At 48.2% G+C, this 26390-nt stretch overlaps 1 protein-coding gene across 3 annotated transcripts; it reads right to left on the bottom strand.

Moving 5' to 3' along the window:
- Window positions 1-10151: 10151 nt before the first annotated feature.
- PHB1 (prohibitin 1) lies at window positions 10152-21035 on the bottom strand. Of its 3 annotated transcripts, XM_055387693.2 has the most exons (8): window positions 20965-21031; window positions 20372-20463; window positions 19301-19415; window positions 17802-17963; window positions 15452-15594; window positions 15163-15279; window positions 12876-12971; window positions 10152-11305 (listed from the first exon to the last, which is right to left on the bottom strand). In XM_055387693.2, the coding sequence occupies exons 3-8, from the start codon at window positions 19386-19388 to the stop codon at window positions 11093-11095; spliced, it is 819 nt and encodes a 272-aa protein (XP_055243668.1). In that variant the 5' UTR covers window positions 19389-19415; window positions 20372-20463; window positions 20965-21031; the 3' UTR covers window positions 10152-11092. The 3 variants fall into 3 exon arrangements, with proteins under 3 accessions (XP_055243668.1, XP_018883185.1, XP_018883187.1); XM_019027640.4 differs by lacking the exon at window positions 20372-20463 and having other exon boundaries at window positions 20965-21035; XM_019027642.4 differs by lacking the exon at window positions 20372-20463 and having other exon boundaries at window positions 20870-21013.
- Window positions 21036-26390: the final 5355 nt, after the last annotated feature.

Below are 26390 nucleotides of genomic sequence, written 5' to 3'. Positions count from 1 at the left end.
ACCAACTTCACGGAGTCCTGTGGCAAACGTTTGAGCCTTCTCTGGCTTCCTTCCAACCACTTCCTTTCCCTGTTTCTTCCCCATTTCATGGCCTCATCATTTAATTTTTGGCCTGAGCCAAACAATAAGGAACAGAAATCTGGAGGAAGAAAAAGAAGAAAAAAAACTCAATGTACAGCACTTCAATACCCATGACCCAATGACCTGTGATTTGGACTAAGTTATATTAACCTCTTTAAGGAAGACCTGAATCGAATTCACCTTTGAATCCCCTGAAGCATGTAGCCTAGGACTGCACACAGTAGGTACTCAATAATACCTGTTGGATGAATGAATGGAGCAACTGTGTACACAGCACTTGTCCTTTTTCAAGTCTGTTCTTTGATAAAAGCACCCACAAGATAGAAGGTCAAGCCTCCCCAAGTACTTAGCCTATCAGATTTAACGTTGCCCCTCCTCATGAGTGTTTTGGGAAATTGGAAGGAAACTCCTGGGGCCTCTGAAAGAGAATCTGATGTCCCCTCTGTGGCTCTTTTTTTTTTTTTTCTTTTGAGACGGAGTCTCGCTGTGTCACCCAGGCTGGAGTGCAGTGGCGCGATCTCAGCTCACTGCAACCTCTGCCTCCCAGGTTCAAGCGATTCTCCTGCCTCAGCCTCCCGAGTAGCTGGGATTACAGGCGTCCGCCACCATGCCTGGCTAATTTTTGTATCTTTAGGAGAGACAGGGTTTCACTATGTTGGTCAGGCTGGTCTCGAACTCCAGACCTCAAGTGATCCGCCCGCCTCGGCCTCCCAAAGTGATTATAGGCCTGAGCGACCGCGCCTGGCCCTGCTCTGTGCCATATTAATTCATTAACAACTGGGTAAGCTGCCCAAACTGACCTTAGGCTACCAAAGGCTGTGTATGTAGCGCCCTGAGAGCCTTCTTGGTTTAAGAAGGAGTTAAAACAGAACTGGGTGGTGGGTCTCCCACCTGGCAGAGAGATGGGTAGCACTAGTTTGGCTGGTGGCTGGTGCAGGACAGTTGGTATATTTACAGCCACAGATGCCCAGGGGGTTCTGTATCAGGAAGTCGTCTGCAGAGAGTCACTTCAACCTGTTTACTTGTCTTCAGTACTGGCGCTGACATTCTCCTAGTCTTTCCCCGGGATATTTTTCTGAACATCTTGTGCTGGTTGACACAGGCTGGCACGGCTAGTAACAGGCAGGTTGCTGCCATCTGGTGGAGAAGAGGGGCCACAGCCTTGCCTGGCTCAGTCTGAGACTGAAGAGATGAAAAGAATTTTTGAGGAACGCTTCTAGGAGAGTGGATTTCAAACTTCCACAGCCATGGAACCCTTACTTCTTTTAAAATTTATTTTACGTATTTATTTTTTTAGAGATAGGGTTTCGCCATGTTGGCCAGGCTGGTCTTGAACTCCTGACCTCAAGTGATCTACCTGCCTCGGCCTCCCAAAGTGCTGGGATTACAGGCATGAACCATAGCACCTGGCCATGGAACCCTTCTTTCTTCTTCTTCTTCTTCTTCTTTTTTTTTTTTTTTTTTTGAGACGTCTCGCTCTGTCGGCCAGACTGGAGTGCAGTAGTGAGGTCTTGGCTCACTGCACCCTCCGCCTCCCAGGTTCAAGCAATTCTCCTGTCTCAGCCTCCCGAGTAGCTGGGACTACAGGTACACGCCACCATGCCTGGCTAACTTTTATATTTTTAGTAGACATGGGGTTTCACCATATTGGTCAGGCTGGTCTCTAACTCCTGATCTCAGGTGATCCACCCGCCTTGGCCTCCCAAAGTGCTTGGATTACAGGTGTGAGCCACCACGCCCAGCAGAACCCTTCCTTCTAACAACAGCAGTGCCTAAGGCCCTCGTGTAAAACTGATAAACGCATCATGGCTCTGGCTGAAAGCATCTTCACATCAGTCACCTCATATACTCTTCAATAACACTACAATGTGAATATTCGTATCTTTAGTTCCTTGAGGAAAAAAATAAGGCTGTTTGAAGTATTTAAGTAATTTACCCAAGGTTTCCCAAGCTATTCAGTGGCACAGTCAGAATACAAACCCAGATTATTATTATTATTATTATTATTTTTGACACAGGCTTTCTCTCTGTCACCCAGGCTGGAGTGCAGTGGTGCAATCACAGCTCACTGCAGCCTCGACCTCCCAGGCTGGAGTGCAGTGGTGCAATCACAGCTCACTGCAGCCTCGACCTCCCAGGCTTAAGCAATCCTGCCACCTCAGCCTGAGTAGCTGGGACCCCAGGCATGTGCCACCATGCCTGGCTATTTTTTAAAGTTTTTGTAGAGTCAGGGTCTCACTATGTGGCCCAGGCTGGTCTTGAACTTGTGGGCTCAAGTGATCAACCCGCCTCACCTTCCCAAACTGCTGATATTACAAGCATGAGCCAACAAGCCCGGCTTTTTGTTTGTTTGTTTGTTTTGACAGGATTTAATACTATTGCCCAGGCTGGAGTGCAGTGTTGCTCACTGCAGATGCGAATTCCCGTGCTCAAGCAATCCTCCCACCTCAATCTTCCAAGTAGCTGAGACTACAGGTATGCATGACCACACCTGGCTAATTTTTTATTTTTTGATTTTTTTGTAGAGATGAGGTCTTGCTGTGCTGCCCAGGCTGGTCTCAAACTCTTGGCTTCAAATGATCCTCCTGCTTTGGCCTCCTAAAGTGTTGGGATTACAGGCATGAGCCATCGCGCCTGGCCCAAACCCACATCTTTCTAGTTCTAGAACCTGCAGTAGTTCCACTAAACTGAGCTGCCTTCTGGAGTGAGAACCCTGGGAAGTCCAGCCCAGCACAGTTTCAGTGTCAGCAAGCATTGCTGTAGTTCACTGGCATGAAGATGAACGGCTTTTTTTTTTTTTTTTTTTTGAGACAGAGTTTCGCTCTTGTTACCCAAGCTAGAGTGCAATGGCACGATCTCGGCTCACTGCAACCTCTGCCTCCATGGTTCAAGCGATTCTTCTGCCTCAGCCTCCTGACTAGCTGGTATTACAGGCATGCACCGTCACACCCGGCTAATTTTTTGTATTTTTAGTAGAAACAGGGTTTCAACATGTTAGCCAGGCTGGTCTCGAACACCTGACCTCAGGTGATTTGCCCGCCTCAGCCTCCCAAAGTGCTGGGATTACAGGCATGAGCCACCGCGCCCGGCCCATGAAGGGACTTTCAAAAGAGAAGACATTGTCTCTGTCTCCCCACTTTTCCAGTCTAGCTGGGGATGAAAGAGTGTGTATGAAGGGAATGGACAGGACACATGCCGCCACCCATCTGCGGATGCAAAGGAAGGATTTATATGCCAAGGTGCCCCAGATATTGGAGCATTTGAAGCTGAGAGATGGGATAGGAAAAGCACTAGATGGAGAGTTTGGGGACCTACATCCCAACCCTGGCTTTGCTACTCATACCCTGTGGGACGTCGTGCAAACCTCCTTACCCTCCTCACCCAAAGGAAGGGGTGTGCCTGAGGATCTGAAAGCCTCCTCTTCAGTTCTGTGCTGTTGTGGTTTCAATGGGGGTGGAGCTAGACAGGAGAGGAATCCTAAAGAAAGTAAGCGTTGAAGAGAACCTTGAGCAGGGGAAAGGTAGGACATGGAAGAGGGAAGTGGCATTGCACATAAGAGCTTGGCAGAGGCAACAAAGGAAAGAAGCGATTGCTCGCCAGAGACAGAAAGCTCATTCTTGAATGCTTCTTAAAGATTAGCTCTGGCACCGTTCACAATAAAGAGCACCCGTAGGTTCTTTTGGAGTTTCTAGTTGTCCAGGACAAATATGGGCTTAGTCAAGACACTCCTCCACCCAGAGGCTAAAGCTCCCAGAGGCCCCAGTGTCTGGGATTCATTGCTGCACTGGGCTCCCCTCCTCGGCCGTGGCCTCTCCTTGCTTTGGAAAGACGGTCCAGCAGCAAACACTCCCTGGAGACCAGAGGAGTGGAAAAGAAGTGGTTTTCAACCTCAGACCACCAGGAGACCTTCCTTACTAATTCCTACCTGCTTGCTACCTTCGTTCTCATCTACTGCCATTTCAGAAACGTGTAAGCCACAGAGAACAGCAGGTGTTATAAATCTGTGTGCCAGGGCCCCAATGTGACTTTGCTTCTCAGATCACCATAGCCTTGGACACAATCAAAGACTGGTGACAATTACATTGCTATCTGACTTAAATCCCTCAGCCCCTCCTGTTGCCTGAGACTTCCAAATTCTGGGGTTCTTCCCTCTCTTCTCCAAGGCTATCAAATCCCCTAAGTTAGGGGTCAGCAAATTTTTTTTTTTTTTTTTTTGAGACAGAGTCTCACTCTGTAGCCCAGGCTGGAGAGCAGTGGCGCGATCTTGGCTCCCTGAAACCTCTGCTTCTTGCTTCAGCCTCCTAAGTAGCTGGGATTACTGGCACCTGCCACCATGTCCAACTAATTTTTTTTTTATTTTTTATTTTTAGTAGAGACAGAGTCTCACTATGTTGGCCAGGCTGGTATCGAACTCCTAACCTCAAGTGATCCATCCGCTTCAGCCTCCCAAAGTGCTGGGATTACAGATCCCAGCCAGGGGTCAGCAAAATTCTTCCATAAAGGAATAGATAGCAAATATTTTAGGCTGTACAAGCCATATGGTTTCTGCTGCAACTATTCAGCTCTGCTGTTGTAGTGCTGAGGAGCATAGCTATGTTCCAAAAAAAATTTACTTATGGACTGAAGTATGAATTTCACATTTTCATATATTATAGAATATTCATTTTTATTTTTATTTACTTTTTAATGAGATGAGGCTTCGCTATGTCCAGGCTGGTCTTGAACTCCTGGACTCAGGTGATTCACCTGCCTCTGCCTCCCAAAGTGCTAGGATTACAGGCGTGAGCCACCGTACTTAGCCCCTATTATTTTTTTAGAGACAAGGTCTCCTCTGTCACCCAGACTGGAGTGCAGTGTCTTGATCATAGCTCACTAAAACCTTAAACTCCTAGATTCAAATGATTCTCCTGCCTCAGCCTCCTGAGTGGCTAGGACTACAGGCACGCACTCCTACACCTAGCTAATTTTTTATCTTTTTTTTTTTTTTTTTTTTTGAAATGGAGTCTCGCTCTGTCGCCCAGGCTGGAGTGCAGTGGCACAATCTTGGCTCACTGCAGGCTCCACCCCCCAGGTTCACGCCATTCTCCTGCCTCAGCCTCCCAAGTAGCTGGGACTACAGGCGCCCGCCACCATACCTGGCTAATTTTTTGTATTTTTAGTAGAGACGGGGTTTCACTGTTAGCCAGGATGGTCTTGATCTCCTGACCTCGTGATCCGCCCGCCTTGGCCTCCCAAAGTGCTGGGATTACAGGCGTGAGCCACCACTCCTGGCCCGCTAATTTTTTATCTTTTGATTTTTTTTTTTTTGTTAGAGATGGGGGTCTCACTATGTTGCCCAGGCTGGTCTCAGACTCTTGGCCTCAAGCAATCCTCCCATATGGGCCTCCCAAAGTGTTGGAATTACAGGCGTGAGTGACCACGCCTGGCCTTCATGTGTCACAAAATATTCTTTTGACTTTGTCCTAAGCACTTTAAAAGTGTAAAAATTCAAGTTAAATGTCAGAAAGGAAAAAAAGTGTAAACATCATTCTTAGCTCATGAGCTATACAGAAACAAGTGAAAGGCTGTATTTGGCCCACAGGTTATAGCTTGCCAACTCCTGACCAGTGTTGGCACCTCTTTCAGCCAAACTTAGATGGTCCAAGCCTTTCAATGATCATAGCTTTTCTGGCTGATCCAAGTGGGTTGTCCCAGTCTCCAAGGATGGCAACAGCTTTAAGTTCCCTAAAAGTAGCCTTACCCTTTCAGCTTTATTTTCTCTTCTGAAGTGGCTTGATTAGAGGGTGCTAGAGAGCCACCCCTCCTTCCCATGCCCCTAGCTATAAACTGGTTTCCCTAGTACATTTCCACCCATTCTCTCTCTCGACTATGTGCACCTGGGCCTTACCGAGTCACCTTAGTCCCTACTGGCTGGGGCAGGCCTCATCACTCCATTTTGTTAAATTCTCCACCCTGGTGTTGCCAGAACTCTGGAGCCAATGCCTCTTTTATTAAGGGAGATTTTATATACAAGGAAAGCTTGGAAGAGGTCAGCCAGAGGTGAATTCCTGGAGCAGGGGGATTTTAAGCTGAGCTTCACAGGCACAGGGACAGGAATTAGAGGAGGGAAGAGAGAAGCGTGGTGTTCCAGACAGAAGCAGGAGAGAGTGGGCTGTGAGTAGGTGACAGGGAGGGGACAGTCCGCCAGTGGACACCCGTAGGAAGTGAGATAGATATTATTCTGAGGAACTGGTCTTGGGAAGGGAGGTGGCATTGGTGGTTGGGTTGACCAGTTAGACCCAGAAAACTCTGATTCAGAGCAGCTGGAGATAACTTGACCTATGGCATGAGAGGGGAACTCGAGTCTCAACTGCCAGCTCTGTTTTTGTTTTTGTTTTTGTTTTTGTTTTTAACGGTCCAGAAGTCTTTTATTTATTTATTTTGTGCCTATTATGCTATGAATTCATAGGGAACAGGTTCCAGCAGCTCAGACGCCTTACCACTGGTTTTCACAATGCGTGCTTCTCTGGGTGGAGCAGGCTGGTGCTTCAGTTGAACCCACATACTTTTCTCTTTGGCGTCTTTCTTTTTCTGATCATTTATTTTGATATGCTTCAGGAAGCAATTCCAGCTCTCAGAGTGCTTAATGTGCTCAATAAGTACATTAATTCTCTTGACAAGACTCTTGCCCTTGTTTCCAACAATGCCAACAGCTTGCTGGTAACACTGTAGACTCTTTTGAGTTTTGCCATGGAAATGTTTGTGGGGAATTCCTTTTTGAACAGCACCCATTCCCTTGATGTCTACAATATCACCTTTTTTTTTTTTTTTTTTTTTTTTGAGATGGAGTCTCACTCTGTCGCCCAGGCTGGAGTGCAGTGGTGCAATCTCGGCTCACTACAACCTCCGCCTCCTGGGTTCAAGCGATTCTCCTGCCTCAGCCTCCTGAGTAGCTGGGATTACAGGTGCCCGCCACCACGCTCAGCTAATATTTTGTATTTTTAGTAGAGATGGGGTTTCATCATGTTGCCCAGGATGGTCTTGAACTCCCGACCTCAGGTGATCCACCTGCCTCGGCCTCCCAAAGTGCTGGGATTACAGGCGTGAGCCACCGTGCCTGCCCCGCTTGCATTTTCAAACAGCACTCCCCACCCTGTGAGAACCACTAGGTAGGTTTGTGAGGTAAGCAGTAAAATATTGTTAGGCTAGAAAGGGGTAGCCAGTACACGGAGAACCTTGAATGTCAGGACAAGACATTGCACTAAATTGAAGGTTCTTCATTGTGGAGGGGATGAGATCTGCTTTAGAAAAATGAAGTTTGGGCCAGGGGTGTTGGCTCACGCCTATAATCCCAGCACTTTGGGAGGCTGAGGTGGGTAGATTACTTGAGGCCAGGAGTTCAAGACCAGTCTGGCCAACATGGTGAAACCCCATCTCTACTAAAAATTCAAAAATTAGCCGGGTGTGGTAGCGCATGCCTGTAATCCTAGCTACTCAGGAGGCTGAGGCAGGAGAATCGCTTCAACCTGAGAGGCAGAGGCTGCAGTGAGCCGAGATTGTGCCACTATATTCCAGCCTGGGTGACAGAACGAGACTTTGTCAAAAAAAAAAAAAAAAAAAGAAAAGAAAAGAAAAGAAAAGAAAAGAAAAATGAAGTTTGGAGCACTGTACAGAATGAATGGAAGATCTATGAGAGGCAGACCAATCAGTTGCAGCTTCCTGCGTCCTTCTCACCCAGGTAATTTTCAATCTGGGTGGGCTGCTTTGGCACAATTATTGGTGGATTGCAGAGGTCAAGGGGAGGTCCTAACTGCACATCCTGGGGCTGATTGCTGCAATGTAACTAGATTTGCTAAGGCGGGATTTGACTAATATTCCACTGTCTTTCCTGTATTTCAAATAAACCCATGAGATTAACACAACGCTCCTCCTCCCCATCAGTCCACACTGGCGGAAGTTGTGTAAAACTAGCAGAAGTCAGGAAAATGGCAACCCTTTCAGGGTTTTTCTCTCCTCTCCCTGCCCAGGGTGCACTGCCTTCTTCACCCTTCATAGCCTGAACAAGGGAACTATTCAGCCCAACCAAAGGGGAGAGGGAGGAAGACACTTCCTGCTCTCCCTTCCCTGGCCAGGACAGGACATGATTTTTGATCCAAGGCCCAGAGAATCCCGAGCTGATAAAGGCCCATTGTGGCAGTTTCTGGAGAAACCCAGAGGCCATCAGGGGCTAAGAAGCTGGTTAACAGCCCTTGAACATTTGTGAAAAGAATTACTTGGCGGAAGTCAAGGCAAAATGAGGCCCCTGGGCTGCCACTGGGATGTGCCTTTGCCATCCCTGGCAGGGAGGCTAATGGCAAAGCCAGCAGGAAACCTGGCCCGCCTGCCACTGAAAGGGCTGACCTGAAGGCACTAGCAACCTCAAAGCAGTGCAAGGCAGCTTTGTAGCTCAGGGCTCCCCTACAGACACCTGGAGGATGAAACCCAATCTCCCGCCAAATGCAGGAAACACAACTGCTCTTTTAAAAAGAGCCTGGGAAAGAGAGAGGAGCCTCCTGCCCTCCCACCCCCAAAAGGGTGTCCAAAGCAATAAACAGCAGGAAAAGGAGGAAGGGCACAGAGTGGAAGCCGGTCTGGAACTTATTTAGGAATTAGGCTCTTTCTGCTCCAATCTTTAATGCGTTTTGAGTTCAGGCACCTCATCATTCGAAAGCCTATTCTTACAGCAAAAGAGCCAAAGTGGGAAGAGATATCCTGAGGCCTGAGATAAATGATGCTGGGGAGGCGGCAGGGAGATGGGCTGGATGCGGGGAGGCTCACGGGAGAGAGGTTTGAGGTGCAGCAGAGGGTCATGAGCCCACCACACACTGTGGTCTGCTCCCGGGATGGCTGCTGGGAGGCCCTGGGAGGGGTGCAGGATGCAGGGATTGGGAGAACTCAATCCCTGGCTCCATCCCAAATCTGTGCATCGGGTCTCCCTCTTCCCCAGCTGACAGGTGGTGGCCCGATCACTCTGGGGGAGGAAATGTGGAATCCAGGTCAGAGAGCAGCCTGTGGAGTCTTCTTAAAGACCCCTCTCTGTGGCCAGGTGGTGAGCCTGGGGATTAAATGAAGAGCAGATTTAAAGCACAGTCAGTGCTGTCCACTCACTGCATGCTGTTTCCACTCTGTTCCTAGAAGGATTTGGGGTGGGTGATTGACACAGTTCATTTCTCAACCTGAGGTGGGCTTTCCCTCCCCATCATCCAAAATGCACAAACTCAGCTCCCCTCAAATGCCAAGGCATTTCCAATTTCCCTATTGTCAAAGCAAAGCAGAATAAGCAATACAAACCCACTGGCTGGGCGCAGTGGCTCACGCCTGTAATCCCAGCACTTTGGGAGGCCAAGGCTGGATCACTTGAGCCCAGGAGTTCAAAATCAGCCTGGGTAACATGGTGAGACCTGGTCTCTATAAAAAATACAAAATTAGCCAAGCATAGTGGCACACACATGTAGTCCCAGATACTCAGGGAGCTAGGGCAGGAGGATCACTTGAGCCCAGGAGGTCAAGGCTGCAGTGAGCCATGTTCATGCCACTGCACTCTAGCCTGGGCAACAAAGTGGGACCCTGCCTCAAAAAAAAAAAAAAAAAAAAAAAAAAAAAAGAAAAGAAAAGAAAAGAAAGAAAGGAAAAGAAAACAAGAAAAAAAAAAAAAAAACCTACTGCAGAGTGCCCCAAGCCATCTAACTGAGGGCTACCGGACACATTATTTACGTCAACCACTTCCCTAGCATTGGGGGAAGGTGTTGCTGGCAGTTGGCGGGCAGTCCTGTAACTCCCAGTGAGTAGTGGCACCAAAACACACAGAACAAGTTAACTGCCCTCCACCCACCTTCACTGCCTATCCCATGACACCTCACCTGCTACCACAGATTCCCTTCGGGTTGGGGATGGATCTGGAACACAACACAAAGTGTCTTCTGAAAACAAAGCATTTTCTGCCTTACTGGAGACTCTGTCCCAGCTGGCAATGCAAACATGTACACACAAAAACTGCTAGAACACTCTGTTCTGATCCCACGGCTCCCACAAACAAAAAACCAACCCATGGCTGAGCCGGAAGGTCTGGGTGTCATTTATTGACAGCAGTTTATACACATTTGTTTCCTTCCCAGTGCAGGCATAGAGCCCGTGAGCAGGGCAGTCTCTGAACGAGGGGGCCAGGAATGTAGGTCGGACACATCTTTGGCAGGCATGTTCAGCCCCAGCAGGATGCAATCCTTCAAGTTGGAATTCCACTGGGTATCTGAGAGGCACCAAGGTGGGGGGTAGAGAGGAAGTCTTCAACAGGACTCACATCTTGGTCCAGGCCTCCTCTCTCACTATACAAGTCCATCCAAGTTTTAGGACCCTGGGGGGCAACAGTCAGGCCCACCCACCTCAACAGGGGCAGATTCTTCAATCTGTGCCCAGTTCACACACACCTGTTTCCGCTGGTCGCACAGTTAAAGAGAATCAGACTTATGGTAACAGACAGACCACTTCCTCTCTGCCCCTCCCCGGCACCTCTCTTCAGCGGCACCTGCGCAGGAACTGCTGGGAAGACGGAGGCCTGCCTTCTCAGTTCAGCCGCACATGCCCTCATCCGCAAATCTTCCATCAGTGACAGGACGGAGGCCACACGTGGACCTAGGCAGACACCTGTGCTTCCCAGTCCATCACACACTGCCCCGCCTGCGTGCTGCCAAATGCTGGTGCCCAGGCCGGAACTCCAGCAGGCCCCGAATTGGGACCTAAAGCTGGTTTGCATAGGCACTTGGCAATTTTTGGTAGGGGAGGTGGATAAAAAAGTAGATGGATATGAGAAGAATGAAAGAGTTTCATTTGATAGACTAATTAGAGATCTGAAGTGATTTTACCTTTATTTCCTTCACTTTAAGCCAATCATGAAATTTCACAGTGATTTCTGGGGTGGGGGCAGAAGGAAGGCTGCGTTAAGAATCATCGGGGCTGTGGCCCAGTCAGCCCGCGGAGGTGCAGGCAGGGTGGGCCCTCACTGGGGCAGCTGGAGGAGCACGGACTGCCCCGCCGGCAGGTAGGTGATGTTCCGAGAGCGTGAGAGCTGGTACGCGATGTCCTCTGCAGCTTCCAGCTTGCGCAGCTCGATCAGGCCATCCCCTGCAGTGGCCAGTGAGTTGGCAATCAGCTCAGCTGCCTTGGAGTCGCCCTCAGCAGAGATGATGGCTGCCTTTTTCTGTTGCTCAGCCTAAAAGAATGGAGGTGGAGACAGACTAAGATCAAACCTCAGAGCACCGCATGTCAGGCTACAACCAAAGGCCCTTCACCAGAAAGCCACCTTCCCAGGCTCCTGAAGGAACTCGGGGAGTTTACTTCCTCCTGATGGCTAGCGGGGGAAGTGGGGGGAAGCAGAGCACATTGCCCACCAGTCCTCCCGTATCCTTTCATGCTCACTCCTTGTCACGGGAGGGATACATTTCTGTTGGCTGCAGGAATATTTGTCTTATTTCAAAGTCCTCATTAATATTAATTGCAATCTAGTTTAACAACCCTACTCTGAGCCAGGAGAAGCCAAGGCCAAGGAAAACAGAAGCAAAAGAAAGGTGGAATCAATCCTCAAGGCTCATCTTTTCCTCCAGCCTTAAGTCTAAAGGACTTCATCAAAGCCAGGACAGGGCCGGGTGTGGTGGCTCATGCCTGTAATCCTGGCACTTTGGGAGGCGGAGGCAGGAGGATCACTTGAGCCCAGGAGGTCAAGGCTGCAGTGAGCTATGATCATGCCATTGCACTCCAGCCTGGGCCACAGAGCTGTCACAAACAAACAAACAAACAAACAAACAAACAAACAAACAAACAAAACACCTCGGGATGGCTAAGGAAGAGCAGCATGCACTTTTGACTGTTCCTAGAGCTGCCTGTGAGTTAGGCTGGTTCCTGACCAGAATCCAGGCACCCAGAGTGAGATCTCCTAGGCTTGCCCTACCAATATCAATAGGAAGACAGCTCTCTGCAACGTGTGACCTTCAGGAGTGTGAGGAAGAAGACAGTATTAAGCCTCCCTGAAATTACATACAATTTTGAAATGGCTGGGCCCTGCGTCTATTTGCTCAACAAACATTTACTGTATACCTACTATCACCAGGCACTGTACTAGACTTATTATAATCTCTGAAGTTATGGCAGATACAAAGCAACACAAGTCCCTACCCACACAGTGTTTTCATTCTCCAAAATTAAATCTATCCCTCTTTCCCCATTTTATTTCTTGCTGTCCCCATCTCCCCACCAATTAGGGATACTGGTGGTGGGAAGAAGGGGACAACAATAAATGAACATGTCTTTGCAAATACCGGAAAGACCAGGCTGCTACGCAAATACACTGTGTCCCATCACATTCTTTGACACATCTGGATGGATTTAGCACTAGAAAAAAATCTAGTGACGAAAGCACATCTGGTGCAACGTTTGATCTTTTTTGCTGTCAGCTTTCACTATGTAACTATGGTTAAAAATGACTTCTCAGTGAAGCTGAAAATACTCCAGGAGAAACATTTTTATTTGTAAGAGAGTGTTTTTGATCTCAGAGAAGTGGAAGAAAAATTACCCTTCAGTGATTTAGGAACATAACTCCACATATCCTTGACTAGCCCCTGAAGACTCTGGAACCAATTGCAGAAGTACAATTCCTTCAAGCCCCTTCCGATTATCCCGGAAGAAGGGATGACAGATGATGAATTTCCAGGCCACCCAGCAAATGGGGAAGCTGAGTGCCGGAGAAAGGGGAGAGAGAGGCTCCTGCCATCTGGTCGAAGGCTCACCTTTTCCACCACAAATCTGGCCCTCTCTGCTTCCTGCTGAGCCACCTGTTTGGCTTCCACCGCTTCTGTGAACTCCTTCCCGAAGGTCAGATGTGTCTAAGGGGAGAGAGTGAGCACAAGATGAGGCAGTGTGATTGCTTCGACAGCACTGCTGGGAGGGCTCCACGGCCGCTGGAAGGAAGAGGCCAGCAATGGCTCTAGCAGCTGGAGGCATCCGTGAGGCCAGAACACTCTTCCACCTCCGTATCTGTATCCAAACTGAGTTTACACCCAGACTCTCTGGCTGCCCAAACTGCTCCTGTATATTACTCTGTCACTCTCAGTACAGTGACCTCATGTAGCAAATGGCACCAGGGGCTTTTGATGGGGCCCACAGGCACCAGAAGGTATCTACTCAATCGACTACCTCCCCAGAGGAGGAGAACTGTGGGTTCTAAGACCCCCACCACTGACTAGTGCTCTTCCAAGGGCCTTTGATGCCTCCCTTGTTCAAAGCCCAGGAAGGCCAGATGGAAAACAGGGTCCCTGAGAGTGAGGGAGGCAGCTGGTTCCCAGGGATCCAAGAGCCTGATGCTCTCTGTTATGGATTAACCAGTCCACGTCTTCCCACAGCAGCTCCACCACTGAACAGGAAGAGGACGAGGGACGGTGGAACGCAAATCATGGTATTCCCAATGTGAATGGTTCTGTTAAACGCTTTAAAAGAAAGAGAAAGCAGGTAAAGTCATTGGTCGGCGTGAGGGTTTAGAAGTCTGATGATCCATAGACCTTCCCTAATCATGTCAGGTCTGACGGGACTGTCCCTAAAGATAGCACAAACAATGGGAAGGGACCTCAGAATTCCTAATGCCCAGCCTAGAGCAATTTACTTATTCATCCTAATTTTTATTGAAAAAGAATCAAGAGAAGAGCATTGGTTTTGTCATCAAATTCTAGTTGTTTCATTTCCTCCACTCTCCCAACCTCTGCTTTTTTAAAAAGCAGCTCCAAACTTCTCCTGAAGAGTAAATCCTGGTCTCATTCTCTTCCAGAATTTTTAACCTCCTAACTCTAACTGCAGCTGTTGTACTTCGCCTGATCCATTTCTAGTTTCTCAGTCAAAGTTTGGGTAAGAAAATCTGATCCTGAGACATGAAAAATGAAATGTATAATTAAGGAATAAAATTTATTTCTACAAGGGCCAGCTGAGGGCAGCAAATTCCCCATGAAACCTAATTTTCTTCTCACACCTCTTAGATAGGGTTTCTTGTGGTCAGCCCACATTTCCCCAGAATGGAGTATGTGGTTAAAGTCTAGTAAAATGCCAACTTTTCCCTTAGGTTTTTACTCAGCGTTTTCTCACAGCCAAGGTGTTCAGGTTAACGGTAATTACGAGGGGAGGGCCCACAGAACGGCTGCAGCCTGGCCTCTTGCCAGCAGAGGGAGCCCCAAGCCCCCAGGACTTCCAGCAGCCGGAGCAAGGTGGAGCAGTGCCCTGGGGTTAGCACTGGGTGTTGTCAAGTGGCTGTTTAAACAGCTGCACAGATGCTGGGGGAAGCGGTGCCTTTCCCTAGCAATGCACGGGAGAACTGAACAGGAAACACTTTACCTCACTGCCCGAACAAATCACTCCAAATGGTTTTTCCCAGAGAATCTAGAAACACGACCCCTTCCCCTCACCCTCCTCAACCTGAAACGCTATCCTGCCTGCATTGCTTTCTGTCTGAGTTATGACATCCAATGTCATATAAACACACAAGCTATAGTGTCTCAAGAGGATAGCTTACGCCTCAGAGATGTCCCTTGCCCCCTATACCAGGCCTGGGGGAATCCAACCGTTCGTTTACACTCTATCACCTTTCACTGGGGTTCCCAGAGCTTACTTCACTGAGCTTCGGACTGTAAGTGTTAGGAAGCTCCCAGGGGTCAGGCTGGGAGGTCTGTGCTAGGGAGAAAGACTACCCGAGCTGTTCTCTGGTCTCTACCGGCAGTTTCTGCCTGTGTCAAACAGGGTTAACAAGGCATCACTCTCTGGGTAACAGTTTGGAGAAGGTAAAACATTTAGTGGTTAGAGACTATCTGGATACTAGAGGTCATAAGAAAAATGTGTGTGGCAGGGGGAAGGTAAAAGAACCCTCAACCGAAAAACCCACAGAGACTGCCTCACCTCAGCATGTTTCCGTGTTTTCAAGTCTCACATCTAGCAAAGCAGAAGGGAGGACCTAATAGCATCTACCCAGAAATGGAGCCAGGCACCTAAACGAGAACTGCAGCCCCTTCCCCTCCTCGGTCTCCCGAAGGATCTTACCAAGGACACGTCATCCAGGATGAGCCCAAAGGTGGCGGCTCGCTCCGTAAGGTCGTCGCTCACCTGCCTGGAGACCAGCTCTCTCTGGGTGATTAGTTCTCCAGCATCAAAGCGAGCCTGGTTTCAAAGGGAGGAGCAGAAGGGCAGGTCAGGTTAATGAGGAAGCAGAAAAGGAACCAGGAAACTAGCAGCCACATCCCAACCAACCCACTGCCAAGCGCTTCCTGCCACCTGGCACCCTCCCAGGGTGGTGCTCTGGGCTCGAGGCTAAAGGCCCCTGTTCACTCACCACCACTGACTTGAGGATCTCGGTTGTGATGGACGGCAGCACACGCTCATCATAGTCCTCTCCGATGCTGGTGAAGATGCGAGGAAGCTGGCTGGCAACAGGCCGGAAGAGGATGCGCAGTGTGATGTTGACATTCTGTAAATCTTAGGGTAGGGGACAAACACTGGAGTTAAAAATAAAAACCACTGTAGGAAAACAAGTGTTTTTTTGTTTGTTTGTTTGTTTGTTTTTGAGACAGGTTTTTGCTCTTGTTGCCTAGGCTGGAGTACATTGGGACAATCTCGGCTCACTACAACCTCTGCCTCCCAGATTCAAGCAATTCTCCTGCCTCAGCCTCCTGAGTAGCTGGGATTACAGGCACGCGCCACCACACTCAGCTGTTTTGTATTTTTAGTAGAGACAGGGTGTCACCATGTTAGGCTGGTCTCAAACTCCTGACCTCAGGTGATCTACCTGCCTCAGCCTCCCAAAGTGCTGGGATTACAGGTGTGAGCCACCGCACCTGGCCACAAGTGGTCTTTTATATGACCTCTCCTACTCCAATTTGCTACAATTTTTATTTATGTATTTTAAGACAGGGTCACATGTTGCCCAGGCTGAAGTGCAGTGGTAAGATCACAGCTCACTGTAGCCGCTTTGACCTCCTGGGCTCAGTTGATCCTCCCACCTACACCTTCCAAGTAGCTGGGACTACACAGGCACAGACCACCACGCCCAGCTAATCTTTGTACTTTTTGTAGAGCTGGGGTTTCACCATATTTCCCAGGCTGGTCTCAAACTCCTGGGCTCAAGTGATCCCACTGCCTCAGCCTCCCAAAATGCTAGAATTACAGGTGTGAGCCATTACGCCTGGCAATTTTTATTTTTTATTTTTAGAGACAAGGTCTTGCTATGTGGCCCAGGCTAGACTCAAGCTCCTGAGCTTAAGCATTTCTCCTGCCTCAGCCTCTTGAGTAGCTGACACGCACCACTGTGCCTGGCTCCAAATTTGCTACAATTTATAAGCAAATCTGCTGATTATAAGATCCTAGAGGGCAAGGTGCAGGTATGCCTGGTTTCCCTGGCAGAGAACCCAATAGAGCATCATAAAGAGTTTATAATTTCTTAAGAGGCTTCAGTGATAGCAGCTTTTTGGTATCCCCTGAATGCCCTCAGATATACATAATTCAGATTTTATGTCTAACAGGTGCCATGCAAAGTTTGCAACACTGAACATTTTAAGACAATAGACAGGGCAATGCTAAGAATTGTAGGGTGAGGCCTTTACATGCTCTGGTGATTGTGGCCAAGTCAGGAGTCAGCCTTGGAGAGGTTAGTTCGGGTCTGGTGGAAACGGTGTTAGACTATCAGTCCAAAGATCTGGGCTATTTACTAATGATGTGGCCTCTCTAAGCCTTAGCCAACCTGAGCTTATTTCCCTGTCTATGAGAATGGGGACAATTTCATTTGCTTTCTGGGCCTTGCGGAAATGTTGGGGAAAACTGAAGGAGAAAACAGACATAAAAGCACTCTGTCAAATGTGTAACACATATAAGGGGTTAACAGACCCATCCTATGTTCTGCTTCTCATTACTTGGACCATTTAAAGGATCCAGGGAGAGAATTATACTTTCCCCTGGACAATTCAGGCCTGCCCGGAGCCAAAGCACTGTCACGGCTTGCTTACAGATTTCAACAATATGGACCAAGCGCCCATGAGACAGCCCTGAACTGGGCACCAAGAGAGGTGGGCAATGTATTAATACCTACAACTCCCTGATCTCTGGAAGCTCCTATCAATAGTTTTAGAAATAGGTACATAATGTATCCTGAAAACAACTGCAAAACAGTACAGAAAGAAATTCCAAAGAGATGGGAAGATTAGAAGCAGGCTTTTTTTTTTTTTTTTTTTGAGACAGAGTCTCACTCTGTTGCCCAGGCTGCAGTGAAGTGGCACGATCTTAGCTCACTGCAACCTCCGCCCCCCAGGCTCAAGCAATTCTCCTGCCTCAGCCTCTCAAGTAGCTGGGATTACAGGCACCCCCCACCACCGGCTAATTTTTGTATTTTTAGGAGAGATGGGGTTTCACTACATTGGCCAGGCTGGTCTTGAACTCCTGACCTCAGGTGATCCACCTGCCTCAGCCTCCCAAAGTGCTGGGATTACAGGCATGAGCCACCGCACCCAGCCATAAGTGGGTATTTCTAAGATTCCATATCAAGCTCTCCAGGGCAAGTAGTCTAGTCATTCCTATGATGTACAGTTCAAACTCTTTTGGATCCTGGTATCCCACAGATGCTCCTGCGACACAGAAGAACAGAGCACCTCTTCCACTCTCCCTACTTTACCTGAACCATAGGCAAGACTCACCTTTGCTACCAGTGATGACTGGCACATTACGTGGTCGAGAACGGCAGTCAAAGATAATTGGTTTCTGTACCCATGGGATGAGAAAATGAGTCCCTTCCCCTACCACAATGTCCTGCACTCCACGGAATCGGTCAAAGATGACAGCTCTGTGCCCAGCATCCACTAGGAAGAAAGGACAATGACATGTCATAAAAATCCTCTCATCCTTTAAACAAAAGGATCATGTCTTTGAAAGAGCCCTGGTGCTTTCTGTTCACTTATTAAGTCTCCCCTCTTCTCTCTGTCTTCCCCAACTCCTGGTCTCTAGAGACTTCTAAATAGCTGCAAAACTAAGCAGTCACTTCCTGTTCCACATGTCCCCAAGGATTGGTAATAGGACCTGTTCCTTAGCATCCTTTCTCCTTGAGGGAACTGGCTGTTGATTTTCTGAATGACCATTCTATCCCTGAACTCCCACCAACATATTTCCAGGAATCATCTACCAAAACTTCTAAAACTCAATGAGGTCTTCCCAGTTACCACATATCCATCGGGCTCCAATTTAACCTAGTGCTCCCAGAAGTAGCACCCTCATTATGGGAATCCTACATTTCGAAGAGCCTACTCTTTTTTCCTAATAGCTCTGTTTCGCTAAAGTTTTAAGGGGTTATAGAGCTGTCTTGGCACAGAGAGAAATTTATGATGGCAATTTCTGTCTAGTTGCAGATGTGGCCAAAAGGATCACAGTACTGCTAAGATGTGTCATATAAGCCAAGCAGGCTTTTCTAATCAGCTGCCTCTCTGAACTTTATCATTGGTCCAAATATCTTCACTCTGAAAGTAAAGCTCCTCTTGTCAGCCAGCCACACACCAGATGGGTCAATCTACTGCTGCTTTGCAGCATGTGAAAGTGTCAGAATGTCAGAATTAAAGGGGGTCCTACAGATAAAGTCAGGTCAAATCCATTGCTTGACCAATGAGGAAGCTTCCACAGTAAAGTGGAAGAAAAGCCAGCTTAACCTCCCTCCTACACTGTTAAAAGCTGGGCAATGCATCTCAAAGATACTTTCTCTGAAACTACCCGAATTCAGCACAGCAAAAGCTCCTGTTCGGGACAAGGTCACCCAAACAGATCTGCAGCCTTTGCTGTTATTCCACATGCAAGCAGAGGAGAACAAATGAGATCTCCATTTCAGATAGCCAGGGGAATACAGACACTGTGCGGCAGCATTTGGGTGGTGCGGCTTCAATTCACCTTGACAGGAGCCACTGGACACATCCAACTAGGAAGTGGGCTGGGAGGCTCTTTTTGAATACAGGCTCTGAGAGAACCTATGACTGAAAGGTCAGGGGCTCTGATAACAATGCAGTCCTATGGTATGAAATGGCAGGAGGTGAGCCCTCTTGGCCACAAACACATTCACTGACGGCAGCTACCATCAAGAGTGTCACATGGGCTATGCAGACCAACAGAAAACTCCTAGGAAAGTGCAGTGACCCACTGTCCCTCCATGCCTCACCATTATATAAGGCAGAGTTCACCACGCCTCCTGCAACAGCTAAGGCCAGGCCAAACTTGCCAATGGACTCAAACACTTTGGCAGCCATGTTTCCTTCTGCTGGACCCTCTCACACCTAAGGGGATAAAAACAAAATACAATCAAACTTGATGGCAAATCCTCAGAGAAGGCCCTCTCTGACACACAACAGTCACTTTTCAACCTGGCTATTTATTTCCCCATTCCTGAAAGTGCTAAATCATCCATTGAAGGATACCTGCTAAATAATGCTTTATAGCTTGGAAAGTGTACTATCAATTCTTCTGCTTTTTTTTCCAGTTTCTTTTCTTTCTTTCTTTCTTTCTTTTTTTTTTTTTGGAGACAGGGTCTTGCTCTGTCACCCAGGCTGGAGTGCAGTGGCGCAATCTCAGCTCACTGAAGCCTCGACCTCCCAGGCTCAAGCGATCTTCTCACCTCAACCTCCCAAGTAGCTGGGACCACAGAAGTGTGCCACCATGCCCGGCTAATTTTGTTCATTTTTTGCAGAGATGGGGTCTTGCTACGTTGCCCTAGGTGGTCTCGAACTCCTGGGCTCAAGTGATCCCCCTGCCTCGGCCTCCCAAGTGTTGGGATTACAGGCATGAGCCACCATGCCTGGCTGATTTCTCTTTTTTTCTCAACCATTTAAAGTAAGGTGTCTGGGACACTTGGTTCAATAATGAAAACAATGCATGGGCTTGAAATCCACAGAAAACTTAGCACCACACTAAACCACCCTCTCATTTCCTGGACAAGTAGGCCCTCAAAAAGAGGCTGTGAGGTTAGATTGGTGCAATTATGGTTTGAAAAAATAACTTAAAAAATGTGCTACATGTTGATGCCAACAAAAAAAGTAACCGTAACAGCTAACACTTATATCAGGTAGCCTAATAAAAGCAATTTATTTACTTCTCACAATTACCCTATGAAGCATATTACTACAGAGGAAACAGAGGCACACAGAGAGGTTACATGAGAAGCCGAGATTGCAGTTATTAAGTGGTAGAACCAGAATTAGAACCCAGAGGTCTAATGCTAGCAGACACAGCTTACCTCCTCACCATACTGCTTGTCAACATCGTGTATTAAGAACGACATGCTTCTTATGGAAGCAGGAGCTGGATGACATCCTGGGGCCAAGATAACTGAAGAACCCATTTGGGAGAAAGGCTCTAACTAGCTGCACAGGGACAGTGAGCTCTGGAATAACTGGGAGGGTGGGGCTGAGGCGGGGTGGGCATAAGCACAGTTGACCTAACTAGAAATCACGCCAGCATGTAACTTTCTAACGCTCCGCCCCACCGTCGTTGCCCGCTCCAGTCTCAAATCCTCCCTCCCTACTTCCCAGACCTCAACTCCTGAGACTACCCTGATCTCGTCCAGTGCATTTAAATCTTCCTTCTCTGAGGCTGGGACACCCGGCCCTTTACATTTCTAATAGCTTCTGGATTATTCCTCACCCTGCCTCCATGGACACCTCCCTTACTCTGAGCAACCCCTGGCTCGTCCCGGGCTCAGCCCCTTCTCCCCTCCCTCACAAGTCGGACTCACGCACGCACTCTCCTCGCCCAAAGTGCACATCATGGAGCGGAGGAGGACTGCAGAGATGCCCAGAAACGGGCCTTTGCCGCCCCCTCCATTCTCACCTGCTTCCACTCTGACCTCCACATGAATTCCCCAACCACACATACTGCGCATGCGCTCCTCTGCCCCGCCCGCTTTCCAAGATCCACGCTTCCTATTGGTGTGGAAGAGCGCTGTGAGTTCTGGGAAGGGTGGCTTAGAACCTCACCCTGATTCTGCGGCTCTTAGCAGATGAACTACAACTCCCAAAAGGCTATGCAGCGGCGGGCCCGCGGAGAAAAGCGTTTTCTCTTTGGTGATCACCGCGAGGATGTTGCCGCAAAGCCTTTTGGGGACTGTAGTTTTCTGGGGCTAAATGCACGTGCCTATCCTGTACAGAGGCTAAGACTGCCGCAAGGAGAGCCTTAGGGCTCCGGGAAAGAGGAGGTGGGCGTCCAGCTGGTGGCAAAAATGAGTAGGGGCAAGTTCATGGCTGATGAAGAGGACAGGTCGAACTCTGGAGGAAGTCGTGGTGAAATCACCGGCAGGCTGAGACCCTTTGGGGGAAAAGAAGGGCCGTCTTCCTTCCAAAGCCCTGTCTGCAAACGTCCTCAGAGTTGTGAGACGTTGATTACCAGACCCAGAGAGAACCATCTGTGCTGAAAAACTGAGACCAACCGAGAGGAAGGAATTCATTCAGGGTCATGCACCGAGTGAGAAAAGGGGCTCGGCTTGGAATCCAGGTCCCCTAGACATGATTTTAAAGAAACGTTTTATTTGGAAAAGTTGCAAGAATAGGGCAAAAGAACGCACGTTAAACTTTGGCTCAGATTCACCTATTGTTAACAATTTGCTTCATTTGTTTTATCATTTGTTTATTACCTCTCCCCTCCTCCTCCCTGCCGCCACTCCGCCGCCCCACCTCCGTGTGCGTGTGTGTTTATTTTCTTGTTTTTGTTTTGTTTTGTTGTTTGTTTTTGAGATGGAGTTTCGCTTTTGTTGCCCAGGCTGGAGTGCAGTGGCGCGATCTCGGCTCACCGCAACCTCCGCCTCCCGGGTTCAAGCGATTCTCCTGCCTCACCCTCCCAGAGTAGCTGGGATTACAGGCATGCACCACCACACTCGGCTAATTTTTGTATTTTTGTAGAGACGGGGTTTCTCCATGTTGGTCAGGCTGGTCTCGAACTCCGGACCTAGGTGATCCACCCGCCTCGGCCTCCCAAAGTGGTGGGATTACAGGCGTGAGCCACCGCGCTCAGCTCTCATTCTAGTTTTTACCTCTATAAGATCAACTCTTAGCCCCCACATAGGAATAAGAACGTGAGGGCTGGGCGTGGTGGTCACGCCTGTAATCCCAGCGCTTCGGGAGGCCAAGGCCAGAGGATTGCTTTAGCCTAGGAGTTTGAGACTAGCCTGGGCAACAAAGTGAAACCCTGTCTCTACAAAAATAAAAATAAAAAGTACCTGGATGTGGTGGCATGTACCTGTAGTTCCACCTATTCGGGAGCCAAGGTGGGAGGATTGCTTGAGCCTGGGAGGTCAAGGCTGCAGTGAGCTGTGACTGTGCCACTGCACTGCAGCCTGGGTGACAGAGCGAGACCTTGTCTCAAAAAAAAAAAAAAAAGTATGGTCATTTTTAACAATATTAATTCTTCCAATTCACCAATCCATGAACACGAGATGTCTTTCCATTTGTTTGTGTCCTCTTCAGTTTCTTTCATCAGTGTTTTGTAGTTTTTATTGTAGAGGTCTTTTTCCTCCTTGATTAATTTTTTTCCTAGGTAGTAGGGTTGCTTTCTTGATTTCTCTTTCAGCTAATTCCTTATTGGTGTACAGAAATGCTAGTTTTTGTATAATGATTTTTTATCCTGCAACTTTACTGAATGTATCAGTTGTAAGAGATTTTTGGTGAAATCTTTAGATTTTTCTATATACTAGGTATCATGTCATCTTCAAAGGGGACAATTTGATTTTTTTTTTTAAGACTACTCAAGTGCAGTAGTGAGAAGTGGGGAAAGAGTAGAACAAGGAGTTCAATCTGTAACTTACTGTGAGATTGAGATAACTCACTACCTTCACACTGGCCTGACTTCCTTTTTTCCAATTTGGATGCCTTTTATTTCTTTCTCTTGCCTGGTTGCTCTGGCTAAGACTTCACTACTATGTGGATTAAGAGTGATGAAAGTGGGCCGGGCGCGGTGGCTTACGCCTGTAATCCCAGCACTTTGGGAGGCCAAGGTGGGCGGATCTCCTGAGGTCGGAAGTTCAAGACCAGCCTGACCAACATGGAGAAACCCCATTTCTACTAAAAGTACAAAAAAAAATTAGCCGGGCATGGTGGCGCATGCCTGTAATCCCATCTACTTGGGAGGCTGAGATAGGAGAAATGCTTGAATCTGAGAGGCAGAAGTTGCCGTGAGCCGAGATCACGCCATTGCACCCCAGCCTGGGCAACAAGAGCACAACTCCATCTCAAATAAATAAATAAATAAGTAAGTAATGAAAGTGGGCATCTTTGCCTTCTTCTAGTTCTTAGAAGGAAGGCATTCCTCTATTCCCCCATTCAATATGATGATAGCTGTGGGTTTGTCATTTATGGAGTTTATTATGTTGAGATATGTTTCTTCTATGCCTAATTTGTTGAGAATATTTATCATGAAGGATGTTTAATTTTATCAAGAGCTTTTTCTGCATCTATTGAGATGATCATATGGTTTTTGTCCTTCATTCTGCTGATGTGATGTATCCGCGGTTATTGATTTATGTATGTTGAACCATCTTTGCATTTCTGGAATAAATCCCACTTGATCATGGTGTATTATCCTTTTGATGTGCTGTTGGATTTTGTTTACTAGTATTTAGTTGAGGATTTTTGCATCGATGTTCATCAAGGATATTGGCCTGCTGTTTTCTTTTTTGGTTGTGTTTTTGTCTGATTTTGGTGTCAGGGTAATTCTGGCCTTATAGAATGAGTTAGGAAGAATTTCTTCCTCTTCAGTTTTTTTGGAATAGTTTGAGAAAATTGGTATTATTTCTTCTGTATAAGTTTGGTAGAATTCAGCAGTGAAGCCATCTGTTCCTGGGCTTTTCTGTTTTGGGAGACTTTTTATCACTAATTCAATTTCATCACTCGTTATGGGTCTTTTCAAGTTTTCTGTTTCTTCCTGGTTCAATATTTGTAGGTTGTATGTGTCCAGTTATCCATTTTCTCTAGGTTTTCCAATTTTTTCATGTGTAGTTGTTCATAATAGTCTCTGATGAATTATTGTATGTCTCTGGAAACAGTTGTAATGTCTCATTTTTTATTTCTGATTTTATTTATTTGGGTCTCCTCTCTTTTCTTCTTGTTGAGTCTAGCTAGCAGTTTATTGATTTTGTTTATCCATTGAAACAAACAACGCCTAATTTCATTGATTAAATTTTTTTCACTCTCTATTTTGTTTTGCTGTGCTGTAATCGTTATTATTCTTTTCCTTCTCCTAATTTTGGGTTTGGTTTGTTCTTGCTTTTCTAGTTCCTTGGGGAGCATTGTTAGGTCGTTTATTTGAAAACTTTCTAGTTTTTTGATGTAGGTGCTTATTGCTATTAATGTCTGTCTTAGCACTGCTTCTGTTGTATCCTATATATTTTGGTATGTTGTGTTTCCATTTTCTTTTCTTTTCTTTTCTTTTCTTTTTTTTTTTTTTTTTTTTTTGAGATGGAGTTTTGCTCTTGCTGCCCAGGCTTGAGTACAATGGCGTGATCTTGGCTCACCGCAACCTCCGCCTCCTGGGTTCAAGCCATTCTCCTGCCTCAGCCTCCTGAGTAGCTGTGATTACAGGCATGCACCACCATGCCTGGCTGATTTTGTATTTTTAGTAGAGACAGGGTTTCTCCATGTTGGTCAGGCTGGTCTCAAACTCCCAATCTCAGGTGATCTGCCCATTTCAGCCTCCCAAAGTACTGAGATTACAGGCATGAGCCACAGCACCCAGCCTGTGTTTCCATTTTCATTTGTTTCAAGAAATTTTTTTTTTAATGTTTTACCCAATAATGATTCTTTTCTTTCTTTCTTTCTTTTCTTTTTTTTTTTTTAGTATTTATTGATCATTCTTGGGTGTTTCTCAGAGAGAGGGATGTGGTGGGGTCATAGGATAATAGTGGAGAGAAGGTCAGCAGATAAACACGTGAACAAAGGTCTCTGGTTTTCCTAGGCAGAAGTCCCCGCGGCCTTCCGGCCTTCCACAGTGTTTGTGTCCCTGGGTACTTGAGATTAGGCAGTGGTGATGACTCTTAACGAGCATGCTGCCTTCAAGCATCTGTTTAACAAAGCACATCTTGCACTGCCCTTAATCCGTTTAATCCTGAGTTGACACAGCACATGTTTCAGAGAGCACGGGGTTGGGGGTAAGGTTATAGATTAACAGCATCCCAAGGCAGAAGAATTTTTCTTAGTACAGAACAAAATGGAGTCTATGTCTACTTCTTTCTACACAGACACAGTAACAATCTGATCTCTCTTTCTTTTCCCCACATTTCCCCCTTTTCTTTTTGACAAAACCGCCATCGTCATCATGGCCCGTTCTCGATGGTCGCTGTCTATTCGGAGCTGTTGGGTACACCTGCAGAAAGGCTGTCACTTCACACTTGGAAGATTGCACAGCGGCCAGGCAGAGGCGCTTCTCACTTCCCGGACAGGGCGGCCGGGCAGAGGCACTCCTCATTTCCCAGACGGGGCAGCCGGGCAGAGGCGCTCCTCACTTCCCAGACGGGGCGGCCGGGCAGAGGCGCTCCTCACTTCCCAGACGAAGGGCGGCCGGGCAGAGGCGCTCCTCACATCTCAGACGATGGGCAGCCGGGCAGAGGCGCTCCTCACTTCCCAGACGGGATGGCTGGGCAGAGGTGCTCCCCACTTCCCAGACGGGGCGGCTGCCAGGCAGAGGCGCTCCTCACTTCCCAGACGGGGCGGCCGGGCAGAGGCGCTCCTCACTTCCCAGACGGGGCGGCCGGGCAGAGGCGCTCCTCACTTCCCAGACGGGGCGGCCGGGCAGAGGCGCTCCTCACTTCCCAGACGGGGCGGCCGGGCAGAGGCGCTCCTCACTTCCCAGACGGGGCGGCCGGGTAGAGGCGCTCCTCACTTCCCAGACGAAGGGCGGCCGGGCAGAGGCGCTCCTCACATCCCAGACGATGGGCGGCCGGGCAGAGGCGCTCCCTACTTCCCAGACGGGGTGGCCGGGCAGACGCTCCTCACTTCTCAGACAGGGCAGCCGGGCAGAGGCGCTCCTCACTTCTCAGACGGGGCGGCCGGGCAGAGGCGCTCCTCACATCCCAGATGGGGTGGCCGGGCAGAGGCGCTCCTCACTTCCCAGACGATGGGCAGCAGGGCAGAGGTGCTCCTCACCTCCAAGACGGGGCGGCCAGGCAGAGGCACTCCCCACTTCCCAGATGGGGTGGCGGCCGGGCAGAGGCGCTCCTCACATCCCAGACAGGGTGGCCGGGCAGAGGTGCTCCCCACTTCCCAGATGGGGTG

The sequence above is a fragment of the Gorilla gorilla genome, chromosome 4 (assembly GCF_029281585.2).
Source record: "Gorilla gorilla gorilla isolate KB3781 chromosome 4, NHGRI_mGorGor1-v2.1_pri, whole genome shotgun sequence".
Taxonomy (NCBI): domain Eukaryota; kingdom Metazoa; phylum Chordata; class Mammalia; order Primates; family Hominidae; genus Gorilla; species Gorilla gorilla.
The sequence above is the reverse complement of the archived record's forward strand: the minus strand, read 5'-3'. Positions and strand labels throughout refer to the sequence as shown.

What these genes read in the sequence shown, in the direction of transcription:
- PHB1 (XM_019027640.4), bottom strand. Translation starts at nt 19,388, where the DNA reads ATGGCTGCCAAAGTGTTTGAGTCCATTGGCAAGTTTGGCCTGGCCTTA. An exon ending in TCCTGGATGACGTGTCCTTG is followed by an intron (nt 12,972 to 15,162) that starts GTAAGATCCTTC and finishes CTCTCCCCTTAG; the next exon opens with ACACATCTGACCTTCGGGAA. An exon ending in CCAGATTTGTGGTGGAAAAG is followed by an intron (nt 11,306 to 12,875) that starts GTGAGCCTTCGA and finishes CCATTCTTTTAG; the next exon opens with GCTGAGCAACAGAAAAAGGC.